Raw genomic sequence first — 18,658 nt, 5'->3', positions numbered from 1 at the left:
TGACCTCTCCCGCCTGTCCTGCACCCTCACATAGAGAGCACCGAGCCGGTGCCCTGTCGGGTGGCTTGAAGCTCTATCCCTTTGGCCCTATATGGTCACCTTTTCACTGGATGTGTGTGGATTTGGCTTCGGCACTTGAAGTAACCTCAGCCTCCGGTTAGCTAGCTGAGTCTTGAAGTTCTCCACTAGTTGAGGGGCCGGTCCCCTTCTGCAGCCAAGTCCCTCAACTTCGGTATGTCGCATGTGGAATGAGGCCATGGGAATGTGGTCGCTTCCCATGGGCTCTAGGACCCTTTTTGTCATGTGCCTAGGCCGAGCTGCTGCAGCTCCAGACCACAGGACTTCACTCCACTGCTTCTTCTCGACTCCTCACATTCTACAGTCTGCTCCCACTAACTAGACTCCACCCCCCAGCCTGGCTCGGACTGTGCGTTCCAATGGCGCATCAAAGGTGCAACTTGCCCTAACCACGGTCCAGTGGAGTGTTGCTAACTGATACTGTCTGTGTTTTGTGCATACCGGTTTCTGACCCACTCCTTATCCGGGAATGGGATACCACACCTCTGGCTGAGGTGCAGTACCTCTGTGGCGACTGAAGCCTCTGGGGCACCACACACCCCATATAGTATTATGCAGCCTCTATATAGTATTATGCAGCCCTCATATACTATTATGCGCTCCCATATAGTATTATGCATCCCTATATAGTAGTATGCAGCCGACACATACTATTATGCAACCCCCATATAGTGTTATGCAGCCCCCACATAATACTATATGGGATTGTATAATACTATGTGCTCCATATAGTATTATGCAGCCCTCATATACTATTCTGCAGCCCCATATAGCATTATGCGCTCTCATATAGTATTATGCAGCCCTTTTATGATCTGGTAACCATGGATGATCACAAAAAATCCCATTAATTAGGAAAAAAACAAAACCACAAGAGTAGTTGGAAACTGAGCTCACCGCAATCCCCTAGCTATCAGACAACACTAGAAGTAGCAGTGGGACATTCCTAACACACCTAGACACTTTGACATGACCAGCAGCCGCCAGGCAGAAAATGCTCTCCTAATTGCACTAGGCTGATTTGCAATAGGATTTCCTGGATTCCCAATTAACTCCAACACCTGTCTGGGTCACAGATTCAGCCTCAGCTTCATTACCATCTTGGCTACCAGAGGGAGCCCCACAACAGCACCCACTCGGATGACATTCACAACACAGCCCCGATAGTATTATGCGCCCCCATATAGTATTATACAATCCCATATAGTATTATGCAACCTTGATATACTATTATGCATCCCTGTATAGTATTATGCAGCCCTCATATACTATTATGCAGCCCTCATATACTATTATGCAGCCTAATATAGTATTATGCAGCCCCATATAGTAGTATGCAGCTGTCATATACTATTATCCAACCCCCATATACTATTATGCAGCCCCATATACCAGTATGCAGCCCCAATATACTATTATGCAGCCCCAATATACTATTATGCAGCTCTCATATAGTATTATGCAGCCCCCATAGTCCTCTAGGCACTCTGATTAAATTCATAAATACTGACTTCTCTTCATTGTCCCGCTGCTCTGGTCTCCTCAGTGTATCCACTGTCCTGCGCTCTGCACATCTCAACACAGCGTCGCATAGTAGTCACGTCATTGTGCTCCGCTGTGCTGAGACATCAGAGTGCAGACACAACAGGAGAATGATGAGAGAGGGAGCACTCTGCTCCCTCTCTTATCATTGCTTCATTTATATTGGCATCCCTGATGTCATTACAATAGAAAGTGCGATCCTTGGCGGGGGCCCAGTACCGACCGATGCTGGCCCCCCTGACTCATGGGTGCCATAGCGGTCGCCTGGCCTGCTACCATTGGCACTACTCCATTGCCAATAATTATTTCTGGTCAAGAATATAAATCAATATTTTAAAGTATTTTAATTATTTGAATACAACTTCATGTCTATTCCTCTCTCCCTCTTTATTCTATAGCTGGTTTGGCACATGGAAAGGTGAGACACAAGTGGTAGGGAGCATGCATATTTAGAGGTTTATGCACTCTTTGATCAAAAAACCCTAAGTACCTTATGTTTTTAACAATCACAGCAATACTGTAGTTCATTAATTGCAGTGCACTGCCAAATCGTGTATGTGTGATATGTGACGCTTTCTATGTCTCCCACAGATGGTCACTCTCTGCAACATTATGAGACAGTGGTCTCCGCTCCGGGGTCTGGGCTGCCCGAGTTCTCTGCAGTTGGATATGTAGATGATCAACAGATTATGAATTATACCTCAGACATTGGCAGAGCCCAACCCATGGTCCCGTGGATGGAGAAAGTGGAGGATGGATACTGGGAAAGAGAGACACGGACCTTTAAACATTATGAGGCTCTAGCCAAATATTTTGTGAGGACAGAGATGATCAACTTCAACCAGACCGGAGGTGAAAGACAAATGTATACAATACACACAATATACTGTACTCACTAATATACACATGACTTTGCAATGTACCACTAAGGCCATTTGACACCTTAAATGGAATCAACCGCCAACAACTCTAAAGCCAAACCAGTCATAAAAGCTTCAGTAATATTGTGTCTACCGGCCATCTTCCATCTGTAGACCAATCCCTGACGATGACAGATTAATTACAATATATTCTGTCTCTTCCTAGAAGCTGTGAATCCCAACCGCTCTAATTATCAGTCCCTGAGATAACTGTATGATTGTACTCACTCTTCAAAGCATCAACAGATAGTTTTAACTCAGCCCAACGATGACTTGTAGAAAGACCAGGAGAAACGCTGTAGTTTTCTTCTAGAATCTTGTGTTAAGTACAAAGTAAAGGCGGGTGAAAAGGAATAATCTGTACAGGGTTGTAGACATGTGTCCCCAGCAATGGTTCCTCTAGACTAAACTGAGGAAGAAAGGGAGGAGCTTTCTATACAGAAGCCAACTAAGGGAGGAACATAGGGACAAACTTCATACAGTCTAAATCTACCTAGTAACAATAAGGAATTTCCTGATAGGAGGAAAAATATGCAATGCAAGAAATATATACAACAGGTTGTTCCCATTCATGGGACACAACACAATAACTCATCTCTACTAGACGCGGCTGAGCCCAGTGATCACAGCTGGAGAGCGACAATCCTGTAATAGGAAATGCTGAAAAATGCACCATAATAAATGGGGGGGACCCCAGTGACACCTGTATGGGAATCCTATACAACATGAATGTACCCAGTGTAAATAATGTGGAAAGCAATCACAGATTTAAAAACCCAGTATTCTGTACCTAGGCCACAGACTTGTGGTGTTATATCCTACACTTACTACCACCTGGCAAGAAGAGAAAAATAGATATAAAGAAAGGAAGCTTTTTACACATCATATTCACATTAAAAACAGCCATGAAAAAATAATTTACCATTAGAGATCTGCGAACCTCTGAGGCTTTGGTACGCGGAACCCAATCGAGCATAGGATACGTTCCCAAACCTTTGTCAAATCAAATCCGAACCTCAAACCATTTTGAACTGCATTGGTTTCAATAGGAGGCTAAACATAAGGCACAGAAAACACCTTTAGGGGGGTCTAAAAGCTTCCAAAACAGCAAAAATAGGTTTTACAGTCCAGCACCACTGTTTTGCCATAGCCATTAGCTTCCTAGGCTATTGACAGAAGAAATATAGAGGGGGATGAGAGACAGGTGTAGGGCTGGTGCTTTCATATCCGTGCCAGTACAGACAAGACACAACTTGGAGATCTACAGTATGTAGTAGTCTCTACATTCAAAATCCTTTCAGACAGCAGTATAGTACCATCAATTGCCCCCTCCCCATAGGGCATTAACCCCTTAATGACCGCGGGCTGTACTGTTACGTCCTAAGCCATCAACTGGTAAATTACCGCCAGCGGCTGTGGTCAGCTGGTGACTATCCCCGCACATGTTTGCTTATTTGTACAGCAGACATATGTGCCTCGCAGGTACAGGGGGATCCGCGATCCACCCGCACCTGTTAGCCCCTTAAATCGTGCTGTCAAAATGTGACAGCGTGATTTAAATCCTGCCGCGGTAAATGTGCACTGACCAGCCGCCATCAGAAGTCACATGATGTGATCCCATGGAGCTGATTGTTGCCATGGTAGCACAGGGTCATGTGCTGACTCCTGTAGCTCACATGACTAACTTCCTGTAACAGCAGGCCCAGTGCTGCCTGTTACAAGAGACGAGCATTTCTGGTGATCTCAACTGTGTAGCTGTGATCAACAGAAATGAATGAGCGATCAGACTGCTGATCCTTTTAGTCCCCTGGGGGACTAGTAAAATAAAAAAAAAAATTTTTAAAAATTAAAACAAAAATCTAAATTTTCAAATCACCCCCTGTTCACCCCATTGAAAATTAAAGGGTTAAAAAAATATACACCTATTTGGTATCGCCAATTAATCTGATTGCTAAACGGCGTAGCAGTAAAACAATTCCAAATGCCAAAATTATGTTTTTGAGCACCGCAAATTTTGCACAAAATGCAATAACGGGCAATCAAAGTGTAGCATCTGCACAAAAATGGTACCGTTAAAAACGTTAGCTCGCGACGCAAACAATGAGCTGTCATTGATCCATAGATCTCGAAAAATGAGAACGCTAACGGTCGCGGAAAATGGCCACTTTTTTTGGCAAAATTCTAAATTTTTTTTAAAGGGAACCTGTCAGCAGAATTTTCGCAATTAAACTAAGATTCCCCCTCTGCAGCTCCTGGGCTGCATTCTAGAAAGATTCCTGTTGCTATTGTGCTACCCTTTGAGACCTAAATAAATACTTTATAAATTCTTACCTTTTTGTATGCAAATGTGTTTTATGGTCACGGGGGCGGGCTGTCTTGCGTCCGTTATTCGCCCTCCTGCCGCTGTACGCTATCCCCCATTGCTCATTTACATCCATGAGGCCGCCGCCCAGTGCTCCCGAGGTCTCGCGCATGCCCAGTGGCACTTTCGCGGGACTGAGCACTGTGTAAAGCGTGACCGCTGGTGAGGTGATCGTGCAGGCGCAAGATTATGGGCGGCGCTGTGATTGTCATCAGCAGCGTCATTCAAGTACCCGCCCATAATCTCGCGTACAGCAGCAGGAGGGCGAATAACGGACGCAAGACAGCCCACCCCCGTGACCATAAAAACACATTTGCATACAAAAAGGTAAGAATTTATAAAGTATTTATTTAGGTCTCAAAGGGGGCACAATAGCAACAGGAACCTTTATAGAATGCAGCCCAGGAGCTGCAGAGGGGGAATCTTTTAGTTTAATTGCGAAAATTCTGCTGACAGGTTCCCTTTAACCGCTTAGATAAAAGTAAACCTATACATGTTTGGTGTCTACGAACTCGCACCGACCTGAGACATCACAACAACACATCAGTTTTACTATATCGTGAACATGGTGAATAAAATATCCCAAAAATAATCATGCAATCGCACTTGCAATTTTGTTGCCGCTTTCCAGTACACTCTATGGTTTCATTTAAAAATACATAAGCAAGGATGGTTGACCTTAGGGAGATCAACATCCAACACCGCGGAGACACCATCACGTGTTTCTCAACGCAGTGATTCTAGAGCAATGCCCCCTGGGAAATATTCAAAACAAGAAAGCCTGCGGAGACACCATCACATGTTTCTCAACGCTGGCAGAAAACTAGCCAGGTCTTTCACCAGGAAGGAACAACCACGGGAAGGGCAGTCTCCAGTCAAGGAGACCACCTATGCCAAACATGGTATCCATCCACAGACAGCTGTTTCGGGGTATTTGCCCCTCATCAGTGTGGAGTAGGAAACTGGCTAGTGTGAGCATTGCCTAGTAGAAGACGCAGGGAGCATTGCTCTAGAATCACTGCGTTGAGAAACACGTGATGGTGTCTCTGCGGTGTTGGATGTTGATCTACCTAAGGTCAACCATCCTTGTTTATGTAGTCTTCTACTAGGCAATGCTCCCACTAGCCAGTTTCCTACTCCACACTGATGAGGGGCAAATACCCCGAAACAGCTGTCTGTGGATGGATACCATGTTTGGCATAAGTGGTCTCCTTGACTGGAGACTGCCCTTCCCGTGGTTGTTCCTTCCCGGTGAAAGACCTGGCTAGTTTTCTGCCAGCGTTGAGAAACGTGATGGTGTCTCCACAGGCTTTCATTTAAAAATACAACTTGTCACTCAAAAACAAGCCCTCACATGGCAAGATTGACTGAAAAATAAAAAAATTATGTCTCCCGGAAGAAACGAAGGAAGAAAACCCAGAAAACAAAAACGGAAAATCGACCGGGGGGTGAAGGGGTTAAAACAGCAGGGAGGTACCATCAATGGAACACACGGGCCTGTGGGCTGGCCTTAGAATTAGAAAAAAGGAAGATATGCTACAGTGAGCTGTATACGCCTGTCCCCGCCAGAATCCTGGCACTACCAGCAAGACATAAGTTTCAGATCCATTTTGAAATCTCGACATTGAAAATCCTTTCAGGCAGACAGCACAGTACAATACCATCAATTGCCCCCCTCCCCATAGGGCTTTAAAAGAGCAGGGAGGTACAGTCTATGCAACACACAGGCTGTGGTTTGGCATTACAAATAGAAAAAGGAAGACATGCTACACTGACTGGCGTTGGCCTCTTGGTCACAGAAGCCTGCAACTACTCACAAGATAGATATATGTTTCAGACCCTTTTTAGAGTCTCAACAGTAAAAATCCTTTCAGGCAGCCAAGCACAATACAGTACTATCAATTGCCCCCTTCCTCATAGGGCGTTAAAACAGCAAGGAGGTAGGGTACATGCAACACACAGGTGCACCGTTAATGTGGTCTCTGCTGTGGTGCACCGTTAATGTGGTCTCTGCTACGGTGCACCATTGGTGTGGTCTCTGCTGCGGTGCACCATTGGGGTGGTCTCTGCTGCGGTGCACCGTTGGTGTGGTCTCTGCTGCGGTGCACCGTTGGTGTGGTCTCTGCTGCGGTGCACCGTTGGGGTGGTCTCTGCTCTGGTGCACCGTTAATGTGGTCTCTGCTTCGGTGCACCGTTGGGGTGGTCTCTGCTCCGGTGCACCGTTGGGGTGGTCTCTGCTTCGGTGCACCGTTGGGGTATTTTCTGCTCCGGTGCACCGTTGGGGTGGTCTCTGTTCCGGTGCACCGTTGGGGTGGTCTCTGCTCCGGTGCACCGTTGGGGTGGTCTCTGCTCCGGTGCACCGTTGGGGTGGTCTCTGCTCTGGTGCACCGTTAATGTGGTCTCTGCTTCGGTGCACCGTTGGGGTGGTCTCTGCTCCGGTGCACCGTTGGGGTGGTCTCTGCTTCGGTGCACCGTTGGGGTGGTCTCTGCTCCAGTGCACCGTTGTGGTGGTCTCTGCTTCAGTGTACCGTTGGGGTGGTCTCTGCTCCGGTGCACCATTGTGGTGGTCTCTGCTTCGGTGCACCGTTGGGGTATTTTCTGCTCCGGTGCACCGTTGGGGTGGTCTCTGTTCCGGTGCACCGTTGGGGTGGTCTCTGCTCCGGTGCACCGTTGGGGTGGTCTCTGCTCCGGTGCACCATTAATGTGGTCTCTGCTTCGGTGTACCGTTGGAGTGGTCTCTGCTCCGGTGCACCGTTGGGGTGGTCTCTGCTTTGGTGCACCGTTGGGGTGGTCTCTGCCTCGGTGCACCGTTGGGGTGGTCTCTGCTACGGTGCACCGTTGGGGTGGTCTCTGCTACGGTGCACCGTTAATGTGGTCTCTGCTTCGGTGCACCGTTGGGGTGGTCTCTGCTCCGGTGCACCGTTGGGGTGGTCTCTGCTCCGGTGCACCGTTGGGGTGGTCTCTGCTTTGGTGCACCGTTGGGGTGGTCTCTGCTCCGGTGCACCGTTGGGGTGGTTTCTGCCTCGGTGCACCGTTAATGTGGTCTCTGCTTCGGTGCACCGTTGGGGTGGTCTCTGCTCCGGTGCACCGTTGGGGTGATCTCTGCTCCGGTGCACCGTTGGGGTGGTCTCTGTTCCGGTGCACCATTGGGGTGGTCTCTGCTCCGGTGCACCGTTGGGGTGGTCTCTGCTCTGGTGCACCGTTAATGTGGTCTCTGCTTCGGTGCACCGTTGGGGTGGTCTCTGCTCCGGTGCACCGTTGGGGTGGTCTCTGCCTCGGTGCACCGTTGGGGTGGTCTCTGCCTCGGTGCACCGTTGGGGTGGTCTCTGCTACGGTGCACCGTTGGGGTGGTCTCTGCTACGGTGCACCGTTGGGGTGGTCTCTGCTTCAGTGCACCATTGGGGTGATCTCTGCTCCGGCGCACCGTTGGGGTGGTCTCTGCTCCGGTGCACCGTTGGGGTGGTCTCTGCTTTGGTGCACCGTTGGGGTGGTCTCTGCTCCGATGCACCGTTGGGGTGGTCTCTGCTTCGGTGCACCGTTAATGTGGTCTCTGCTTCGGTGCACCGTTGGGGTGGTCTCTGCTCCGGTGCACCGTTGGGGTGATCTCTGCTCCGGTGCACCATTGGGGCGGTCTCTGCTTCGGTGCACCGTTGGGGTGGTCTCTGCTCCGGTGCACCGTTGGGGTGATCTCTGCTCCGGTGCACCGTTGGGGTGATCTCTGCTCCGGTGCACCATTGGGGCGGTCTCTGCTTCGGTGCACCGTTGGAGTGGTCTCTGCTCCGGTGCACCGTTGGGGTGGTCTCTGTTCCGGTGCACCGTTGGGGTGGTCTCTGCTCCGGTGCACCGTTGGGGTGGTCTCTGCTCCGGTGCACCGTTGGGGTGGTCTCTGCTTCGGTGCACCGTTGCACCTTTGTATTTGTGTTTTAAAGTCTTTTGTTTTTATTGACAGTGCTCCATTAGTAAAAGTGAGTGCTGTCTAATATCAGCTTGTATGTCTGATTTTACCTATCTCACTAAGTGAGTGCTGTCAATCAAGACAAGGGATTGGCTTTCATATGCAAATATAAGGGTGCACCAAGGCATAGGTCCCGCCAAGGGATCACCATAGACCCCTCATTTGCATATTAAAAATTAGAATTAAGCAAATATGAAAGGGGTTGTCCAGTCTAGAATGACAAGTCTGCAGTCACTCTGTGTGAGAGATTTGTGAGGTTTTTCCAATGTCTGCACTGGTAACAGTGGTCAAGTATGTGATATGCAGACTCCCCGCGAGAACCCCTCTTGGGGGCGCGGCCTCACTATAATAGTGCATTAATGGAGGCCATACCTACTAAATGAGTTCTGACCAGGAGTATACATATCACATACTTGACTGCAGACTTGTCATTCTAGATTGGACAACCCCTTTAAGCTAAACTGTGTGCGATTTTTGTAGGGGAACCATCCCCATATAAATGTTTGTTTATTTAGGTAAGCAGAAAAATAATTTTCACCCTACAAACATTTTGCTTGCACACCGGGTGATTTGACAGCCACTTTAGTTAGACCAATCGGTTTCAAATTGTTGGCCACATTGTAAATGCACCTTAGAGTCACTAAACTTTTGGGAGAATTTTTTATGCCGAATAATTCTGAGCAGATTTGTGGGGAATCTGTCCTGAAACCGCCAACCACAGCTGAAACGTTATTTTAGAAGAGCGAACACAGTGCAGACTGGATGCAGTTGAAAGTAATAGTCCTGTCTCCTGAGCTGTGCACTTGTAAGGGGTTTTTTGAGCAATCTATGGGGGTCTCACAAAAGTTAAGATATTTTTTAAATGTTTAATAGTGCTACTGCCTGCACCTCATCAGTACTATGGTTCCTGTAGGGTGTGCAGTCTGATGATGGCTGGTAGCAACTCTAACTATCTCATTACCGTTCTTAAAGACAAACTAGGAGCTACAGTTTCATGCCATAAAATTATATGTTAGGCTAGCTTTGGTTCTGGTGATGTAATCATGCACAAATGGTGGTTCTGGCTATGTAATAGTGATTTGAGGTTAGTTCTAGTGATGTGTACAGATGGTGGTTCTGATGTAGCCGTGAATTGAGTTTGGTTATGGTGATGTAGTTGTGTAGATGTAGCAATATTTTAATTTATTAGACTTGATAGGAGATCATTATAGGGTCAGTGTGCCAGACTAACAATATAGCTGTCTCAATGAGTCCATATGTGTGCCAAACGAGTATTTGACTAAAGCCCCCATACACGATAGCTACCAGCTGAATGATGGCATACCTGTCTATCTCACCTGACTCTCCCATACACTATAGACAGGTTTCCCATCATACTTCCGGCAGCTATCTCCCTGACTCCCCCATACACTATAGACAGGTGTCCCATCATACTTCCGGCAGCTATCTCCCTGACTCCCCCATACACTATAGACAGGTTTCCCATCATACTTCCGGCAGCTATCTCCCTGACTCCCCCATACACTATAGACAGGTTTCCCATCATACTTCCGGCAGCTATCTCCCTGACTCCCCCATACACTATAGACAGGTTTCCCATCATACTTCCGGCAGCTATCTCCCTGACTCCCCCATACACTATAGACAGGTGTCCCATCATACGGCTAGCCATTATCTCCCTAATCTCCACTACTGGAGATAGATGGCCTAATGTGACCATTGACCAATCTTTCAGTTATCTATTCCTCAAGAGTTTGGCTTTCAGGACCAGACAGATCCTGCACTTGGGCAATTTGGCCCCGGCTTCAACCTTATGGTGCAGTCATAGGATCGATGCAATGGCAACTCCTGACAATCCTTTTCCGAGAAAACATAACTAAACTCAGACAAAGGCTCAGGGATACTAGAGGTTATGGCTGAGGCACAAGTCCCTAGACAGTGTTTCTTACAGTAGGAGCCCCATTGAACAATGTCCTGGCATTTTGTTCTTGCAGGGACACGCAGGGCAATGTTATGCCAATGGCGAGTGGGATTGTATTATAGAGTGCCGACCTCTGCTGATAGGCAAGGCACAGAAGAGAGCATTATTAGGGCCAGTACATCAGCCTTTTCTGTGCACATCAACAGCTCAACTTTGCATTCAGGTGATAGGTTTATTGGCCACATTTTAGTTAATTAGAGACACACCTGTAGATGTATGTTAATGCACACCTGAAACACGACTTGTGTAGCATCATGGGAAAGTCAAAAGAAATCAGCCAAGATCTCAGGAAGAGAATTGTGGACTTGCACAATTCTGGTCCATCCCTGGGTGCAATTTCCAGATACCTGAAGGTGCCTCGTTCATCTGTACAATTATACGCATGTACAAACAAGATGGGAATGTCCAGCCATCATACCACTCAGGAAGGAGACGGGTTCTGTGTACCAGAGATGAACGTGCTTTGGTCAGACATGGACAGATCAACCCAAGAACAAAAGCAAAAGACCTTGTGAAGATGCTGGCGGAAGCTGGTAAGAATGTGTCATTATCCACAGTGACACGAGTACTGTATCAACATGGGCTGAAAAGCCTATCTGCCAGGAAGAAGCCATTACTCCAAAAGAAACATAAAAAGCCAGATTAATGTTTGCAAATTCACACAGGAACAAAGACCTTAATTTTTGGAGACGTCCTGTGGTCTGATGAAACTAAAATTGAACTGTTTGGCAATAATGACCATCATTAAGTTTGGAGAAAAACAAGAAGCTTTCAAGCCTAGGAACACCAGCCCAACTGTGACACATGGGGGCGGCATCATGTTGTAAGGTTGTTTTTCTGAAGGAGGGACTGGTGCACTTCACAAAATAGATGAGGAAAGAAGATTATGTGGCAATACTGAAGAATATCTTAAAAGATCACCCTTATTAAAATTTAAACCTTGGGTGGAAATGGGTCTTCCAAATAGACAATGACCCAAAGCTACTGCCAAACTGGTTACAAAGTGGCTGAAGGATAACAAAGTCAATGTTTTGGAGTGGCCATCACAAAGCCCTGATATCAAGGCTATTGAAAATGTATGGGCAAAGCTAAAAAGGCCGGTGTGAGCAGCGACCTACAAACATGGCTCAGCATCACTAGTTCTGTCAGAAGGAATCGGCCCAAATTCCACCAACTATTGTGAGAAACTTGTGGATGGATCCGAAACGTTTCCCCCAAGTCACACAGTATAAGGGCAATGCCCCCAAATACTAATGACATGGAGGAAACTTCACTGTGCAGAAAGGAAGAAAGATGCCTGAAAACATTCTCTTTCTCTCATTATTCTGGCATTTGGTAAATAGAAATAATTTTGGTTCCCAATTGACTCAAAACGGGAAAAGTTTATTCTGATTTCATGTTAGATAGTGAGGAAAAACATGCAGATGTGTCTTTATAGAGAGCGGAGGGGAAACCAGCAGATGTGTCTGTATAGAGAAGGAGGGAAAAACCTACAGGTTTTTCCCTCTGCTCTCTATAGAGACACATCTGCAGGTTTTTCTCTCCACTCTCTGTAAAGACACATCTGCAGGTTTTTCCTCCACTCTCTATAAAGACACATCTGCAGGTGTGCCGCCCCCGTGTCAGCAGCCGGGCTGCTCGGATCCGAATCCGCGGTGGCTCGAGGGGCGTCCGCACCCGGTGGTCGTGCGGCCACTCAAATGAAGGGGGGTATTTACAGGGGATTATATTTAGAGTTCGTGACGCCACCCATGGTATGTGGTAATATGGAGTACTACCGCTGCAGTTGGAAGTACTCGAGGGGGATTGAGTGGGCAGCCAGGTGTTGTAACCCTCCACGGGTAGGGGGAATGCCTCGGGACTCGATGATGGTATTGGGGAGTGCCATTCGGAGTGAAGGGGTCACTTACGTACTCATTCAGTCCATAAAGCTGACACTGACAGCTGGATAAACCACAGTTCTGGACACCGCTGCCGCTGAGGGGAGCTAGTTCGGGTCCCGTCCCCAATGGTGCTGCCTGGTGGTCCGTGACCTTCCTCCTGGCACTAAGTTCACTTGTCAGTTGGTTCCGATAGTATAGAACTAGTCGGGTCCCGCTCCCCAGTGTGGCTAACTGTGGGAGCTTGCTCTCAGGTTTCACGCTTGGGATTTTCTGGACCGTTTTAGTGGAAAGTCCTATCCCCCTCGTTGCGCTAGTACCCCAATTTTGGAGTGGGTGGAGAGCGGATCTTGAAGGCTCCGTTCTCTTCGGGTAAATTGTCAGGTTGCCTGAAGCTACTCCCTGACCTAGGGTCCACGTACCCCATTGTGACCTGGTCCCAGCCCGGTGATGGTACAAGGCCGCCGGCTGTCCTCCTCGACAGTTCCGTGCCCCTTATCACGATCCCCGGTGACCGGGGGTCCAGCTCCTACTACACCGGGACCACCGTCTGCTACCTAGTTGCTTCCTAGGAGCCCTGCTCCTGACCTCCTCTCTCCTTCACTTCCAACACAACACTCAACCTTTCTTGACTCTCCTGACACTTCTGACTTCCCCCCACCAATTCCCCAAGTGGGCGACCCTATTCCACTCAGGCCATCCACTGGTGTGTCTGGTGGGTGTGGTGCAGAGTGTTCCTAGGATTTTATTAGCTGTTGTAGGCAACACCATATAGTTGGGGACCCATAACCAAGAAGGAGGTGGATATTGCGCTGGAGGGCAGATTGTGCAATACCCTGTGACGACCTGATAGTCCAAGGGCGTCACACAGGTTTCCCCGCCGCTCTCTATAAAGACACATCTGCAGATGTGTCTTTATAGAGAGCGGAGGAAAAACCTGCAGATGTGTCTGTATAGAGAATGGAGGGAAAACCTGCAGATGTGTCTTCATAGAGAGCGGAGGAAAAACCTGCAGATGTATCTTTATAGAGAGCCAGGGAAACTAAGGGTGTCAACTCTATATGTGCTCTATATAACGTGTCCTGTGTTGTCTGCAGGTTTCCATATTGCACAGCGGATGTCCGGCTGTGAGCTGAGAGATGATGGATCCATCATAGGAAATCAGCAGTTTGCATATGACGGGAAAGACTTCATTACTCTGGACATGAAGACCGGCAAATACTTCCCCATCATGGTGCAGGCTGAAATCACCACCCAGATATGGAACAGCCCGGAAGTAAAAGAGGGGGAGAGATGGAAGAATTATCTGGAGAATAGCTGTATAGAATATCTGCAGAAATATGTGAAGAATGGGAGAAAAGATCTGGAGAGGAGAGGTGAGCGCTCAGCACCGCAGCGCTGCTGTTTCCTTATTTTCACCTGTCCATTATGTGGCGCCCCTGAGGCTTCAGGCGCCACAGGGTACTGCACCTCACTTAAGGTGCAGTATTCATCTCGGGTAAGGAAGGGGTTAATAACCGATGTTTCCACATTTCACCTTACATGCAGCTTAGGGGTTCCTAGACATACATACATACACACACACAGTACAGACCAAAAGTTTGGACACCTTCTCATTCAAAGAGATTTCTTTATTTTCATGACTCTGAAAATTGTAGATTCACATTGAAGGCATCAAAACTATGAATTAAAACATGTGGACTGAAATACTTAACAAAAAAGTGTAAAACAACTGAAAATATCTGTCTTATATTCTGGGTTCTTCAAAGTAGCCACCTTTTGCTTTGATTACTGCTTTGCACACTCTTGCCATTCTCTTGATGAGGTACAAGAGGTAGTCACCAGAAATGGTCTTCCAACAGTCGTGAAGGAGTTCCCAGAGATGCTTAGCACTTGTTGGCCCTTTTGCCTTCAGTCTGCGGTCCAGCTCACCCCAAACCATCTCGATTGGGTTCAGGTCTGGTGACTGTGGAGGCCAGGTCATCTGGTGTAGCCCCCCATCACTCTCCTTCTTAGTAAAATAGCCCTTACACAGCCTGGAGGTGTGTTTGGGGTCATTGTCCTGTTGAAAAATAAATGACGGTTGTTCTGCCATGTATGGCAGCCTGATAATAGTCATTCATTGCAATTTCTGTTACAACCCCTAGAGGTCATTGTTATTCTTTGAATTAATGAGTTTCCCTTTAAGCTAAATGTATTCTGGGTAAGAAACGCCACAGTACTAGGGGGTACACAGCACTTGGGGCTACACACAGTACTATGGGGTACACAGCACTGGACGGGGGGGGTACTGATGGGTTGCATACTCACAGTACTAATGGAGAAGTCACACAGCACAGGTACGGGAGGCATGTACAGCAGGGAAGCATCTGCTGCACTCTCTTCTGTGACAGGTGCACCCCGTCCACAAGGTAAACCCTGAGCACACGAGCACAGTCCCGTGTTCAGTCTAGAATGCACGGGCTGTAGTCAGGTCCCAAAAAGAGCCTGTACATTCTAGTACGGACTGCAATCAGGATCTGGAAAAAGCCCATATATTCTAGCATCTACCTAGAACGCACTGGGATTTAAAGGGCCGGCGGCCTGCAAAAGCGTGAGTGCCGCTCGAGCACTGTAGTTGCCTGGAATGTGCCCGGGGGCCGCAGAAAATGTCATTGCGGGCCGCAAACGGCCCGCAGGTTCCTCACCCCTTCCCTAGATTCTCATTACAACTGCACCTCATATACTGTTATACTATGTTAACTCTGTATTAACACTGTACTGACTGTAATAATTTTCTTGTTATAGTTTTTACCCGTATGCTAAACCATATTCGACTGTATCTTGGATATACCGTATTCATTTGTACCTTGGATATTCCTATATTCACTGTATATTCCACGTATACTGCAATCAAGTTCACGTTACCAATAAATCAAGGCTATTGAACTCATACAGTCTGTTTATTTGAAATGTGAACAAGGGTTTAGCTGTATGCCGGAGATTCACAGCGTTACGTGAAAGAAGGCAGAACAATGGTCCAACTAAACGCAAACCGGATGGAATAGCACGCCGCTGCAAGATGCTGTGGTAGCCATGCTGGTTCAGTATTCCTTCAGTTTTGAATAAATCCCCAACAGTGTCACCAGCAAAGCACCCCCACACCATCACACCTCCTCCTCCATGCTTCACAGTGGGAACCAGCCATGTAGAGTCCATTCGTTCACCTTTTCTGCGTCACACAAAGACACGGTGGTTGGATTCAAAGATCTCAAATTTGGACTCATCAAACCAAAGCACAGATTTCCACTGGTCTAATGTCCATTCCTTCTGTTCTTTAGCCCAAACAAGTCTCTTCTGCTTGTTGCCAGTCCTTAGCAGTGGTTTCCTGCAGCTATTTTACCATGAAGGCTGCTGCACAAAGTCTCCTCTTAACAGTTGTTCTAGAGATGTGTCTGCTGCTAGAACTCTGTGTGGCATTGACCTGGTCTCTAATCTGAGCTGCTGCTAACCTGCGATTTCTGAGGCTGGTGACTCGGATAAACTTATCGTCCGCAGCAGAGATGACTCTTGGTCTTCCTTTCCTGGGGTGGTCCTCATGTGAGCCAGTTTCCTCGTAGCGTTTGATGGTGTTTGCCACTGCACTTGAGGACACTTTCAAAGTTTTCCCAATTTTTCGGACTGACTGACCTTCATTTCTTAAAGTAATGATGGCCACTCGTTTTTCTTTACTTAGAATTTGCATTATGGCAAGAAAAAAGAAGCTAACAGTCTATTCAGTAGGACTATCAGCTGTGTATCCACCAGACTTCTGCACAACACAACTGATGTCCCAACCCCATTTATAAGGCAAGAAATCCCACTTATTAAACCTGACAGGGCACACCTGAAGTGAAAACCATTTCCGGTGACTACCTCTTGAAGCTCATTAAGAGAATGCCAAGAGTGTGCAAAGCAGTAATCAAAGCAAAAGGCGGCTACTTTGAAGAACCTAGAATATAAGACATATGGTCAGTTGTTTCACACTTTTTTAAACTATTTCATTCTACTTGTGCTAATTCATAGTTTTGATGTCTTCAATGTGAATCTACAATTTTCAGAGTCATGAAAATAAAGAAAAGTCTTTGAATGAGTAGGTGTGTCCAAACTTTTGGTCTGTACTGATATATATATCAGAGAGAGAGAGAGAATGAGAGAGAGAGAGAGAGAGAATGAGAGAGAGAGAGAGAGAATGAGAGAGAGAGAATGAGAGAGAGAGAGAGAGAGAGAGAGAGAGAGAGATAGATAGATAGATCCGGGTCCGCTCAACACTAAAGGTGGCCACTTGCAAGTTGTGCTCCTATGTGAATCTCCTATGAAGAGTGGCATCATGGGCTCCTCAAAACAACTCTCAAATGATCTGAAAACAAAGATTATTCAACATAGTTGTTCAGGGGAAGGTACAAAAAATTGTCTCAGAGATTTAAACTGTCAGTTTCCACTGTGAGGAACATAGTAAGGAAATGGAAGAACACAGGTACAGCTCTTGTTAAGCCCAGAAGTGGCAGGCCAAGAAAAATATCAGAAAGGCAGAGAAGAAGAATGGTGAGAACAGTCAAGGACAATCCACAGACCACCTCCAAAGACATGCAGCATCATCTTGCTGCAGATGGTGTCAATGTGCATCGGTCAACAATACAGTGCACGTTGCACAAGGAGAAGCTGTATGGGAGAGTGATGCGAAAGAAGCCGTTTCTGCAAGCACGCCACAAACAGAGTCGCCTGAGGTGTGCAAAAGCACATTTGGACAAGCCAGTTACATTTTGGAAGAAGGTCCTGTGGACTGATGAAACAAAGATTGAGTTGTTTGGTCATACAAAAAGGCGTTATGCATGGAGGCAAAAAACACGGCATTCCAAGAAAAGCACTTGCTACCCACAGTAAAATTTGGTGGAGGTTCCATCATGCTTTGGGGCTGTGTGGCCAACGCCGGCACCGGGAATCTTGTTAAAGTTGAGGGTCGCATGGATTCAACTCAGTATCAGCAGATTCTTGACAATAATGTGCAAGAATCAGTGACGAAGTTGAAGTTACGCAGGGGATGGATATTTCAGCAAGACAATGACCCAAAACACCGCTCCAAATCTACTCAGGCATTCATGCAGAGGAACAATTACAATGTTCTGAAATGGCCATCCCAGTCCCCAGACCTGAATATCATTGAACATCTGTGGGATGATGTGAAGCGGCTGTCCATGCTCGGCGACCATCAAACTTAACTGAACTGGAATTGTTTTGTAAACAGAAATGGTCAAATATACCTTCATCCAGGATCCAGGAACTCATTAAAAGCTACAGGAAGCGACTAGAGGCTGTGATTTTTGCAAAAGGAGGATCTACAAAATATTAATGTCACTTTTATGTTGAGGTGCCCATACTTTTGTGTCGCGGGCGGATTAGGGGACGCCGCGCTCTCCCACTGCTGCTCGGGTCCGGCCGGTGCCGCGGCCGCTGCTGCCGCTGCTCGGTGGCTCGAGCGATGGGCCGGATCCCGGGGACTCGAGCGGCGCTCCTCGCCCGTGAGTGAAAAGGGGATTGGGTGTTGGGATGGTTTATTGTCCGTGACGCCACCCACGGTTGTGGTGATTTGTTGGCACCACTGCTGCTCTGTATGGGGATCCCGGGAAGGGTGGTATGGAGCAGCCAGTTGTTGTGTTGCCCCTCCGTGGGTAGGGGTTGGTGATCCCGGGGCCCAGTGACGGGTTGGAAGGTGCAGGGCTTGGTGGGCGCAGGGACGCGGGGGCAGCGCTGTGCCTTGCGGCACTGTGGTACTCACTCAGCCTGAGACGATGACACAGTTCTCGGTAAAACACACGGCTGGAAAGACGGTTCCCACGGACGGCTGCACTTGCTTTCCCCAGTAGGTGACGGTCCCTCTGTCCTGCACCTAAGTTAACAATGGTTGCGATGGGTTCCCACCGG

The 18,658-nt window shown here is 47.6% G+C and overlaps 2 protein-coding genes across 4 annotated transcripts in view; both read left to right on the top strand.

Annotated features, from left to right (window-relative positions):
• LOC142250862 (BOLA class I histocompatibility antigen, alpha chain BL3-7-like) overlaps positions 1 to 18,658 on the top strand; it is a 343,542-nt gene that overhangs the window by 116,546 nt on the left and 208,338 nt on the right. The window lies entirely within an intron of this gene.
• LOC142250864 (class I histocompatibility antigen, Gogo-B*0101 alpha chain-like) overlaps positions 1 to 18,658 on the top strand; it is a 39,308-nt gene that overhangs the window by 1,842 nt on the left and 18,808 nt on the right. For both annotated transcript variants that reach the window (XM_075323140.1, XM_075323141.1), the window contains exons 2-3: positions 2,212 to 2,472; positions 13,816 to 14,094. In XM_075323140.1, the coding sequence (XP_075179255.1) occupies positions 2,212 to 2,472; positions 13,816 to 14,094 (540 nt within the window). The remainder of the gene's footprint in view (positions 1 to 2,211; positions 2,473 to 13,815; positions 14,095 to 18,658) is intronic.

The sequence above is a fragment of the Anomaloglossus baeobatrachus genome, chromosome 9, assembly GCF_048569485.1.
Source record: "Anomaloglossus baeobatrachus isolate aAnoBae1 chromosome 9, aAnoBae1.hap1, whole genome shotgun sequence".
Classification (NCBI taxonomy): domain Eukaryota; kingdom Metazoa; phylum Chordata; class Amphibia; order Anura; family Aromobatidae; genus Anomaloglossus; species Anomaloglossus baeobatrachus.
Note: the sequence above shows the minus strand (reverse complement) of the source record. Positions and strands in the feature narration are given on the sequence as shown.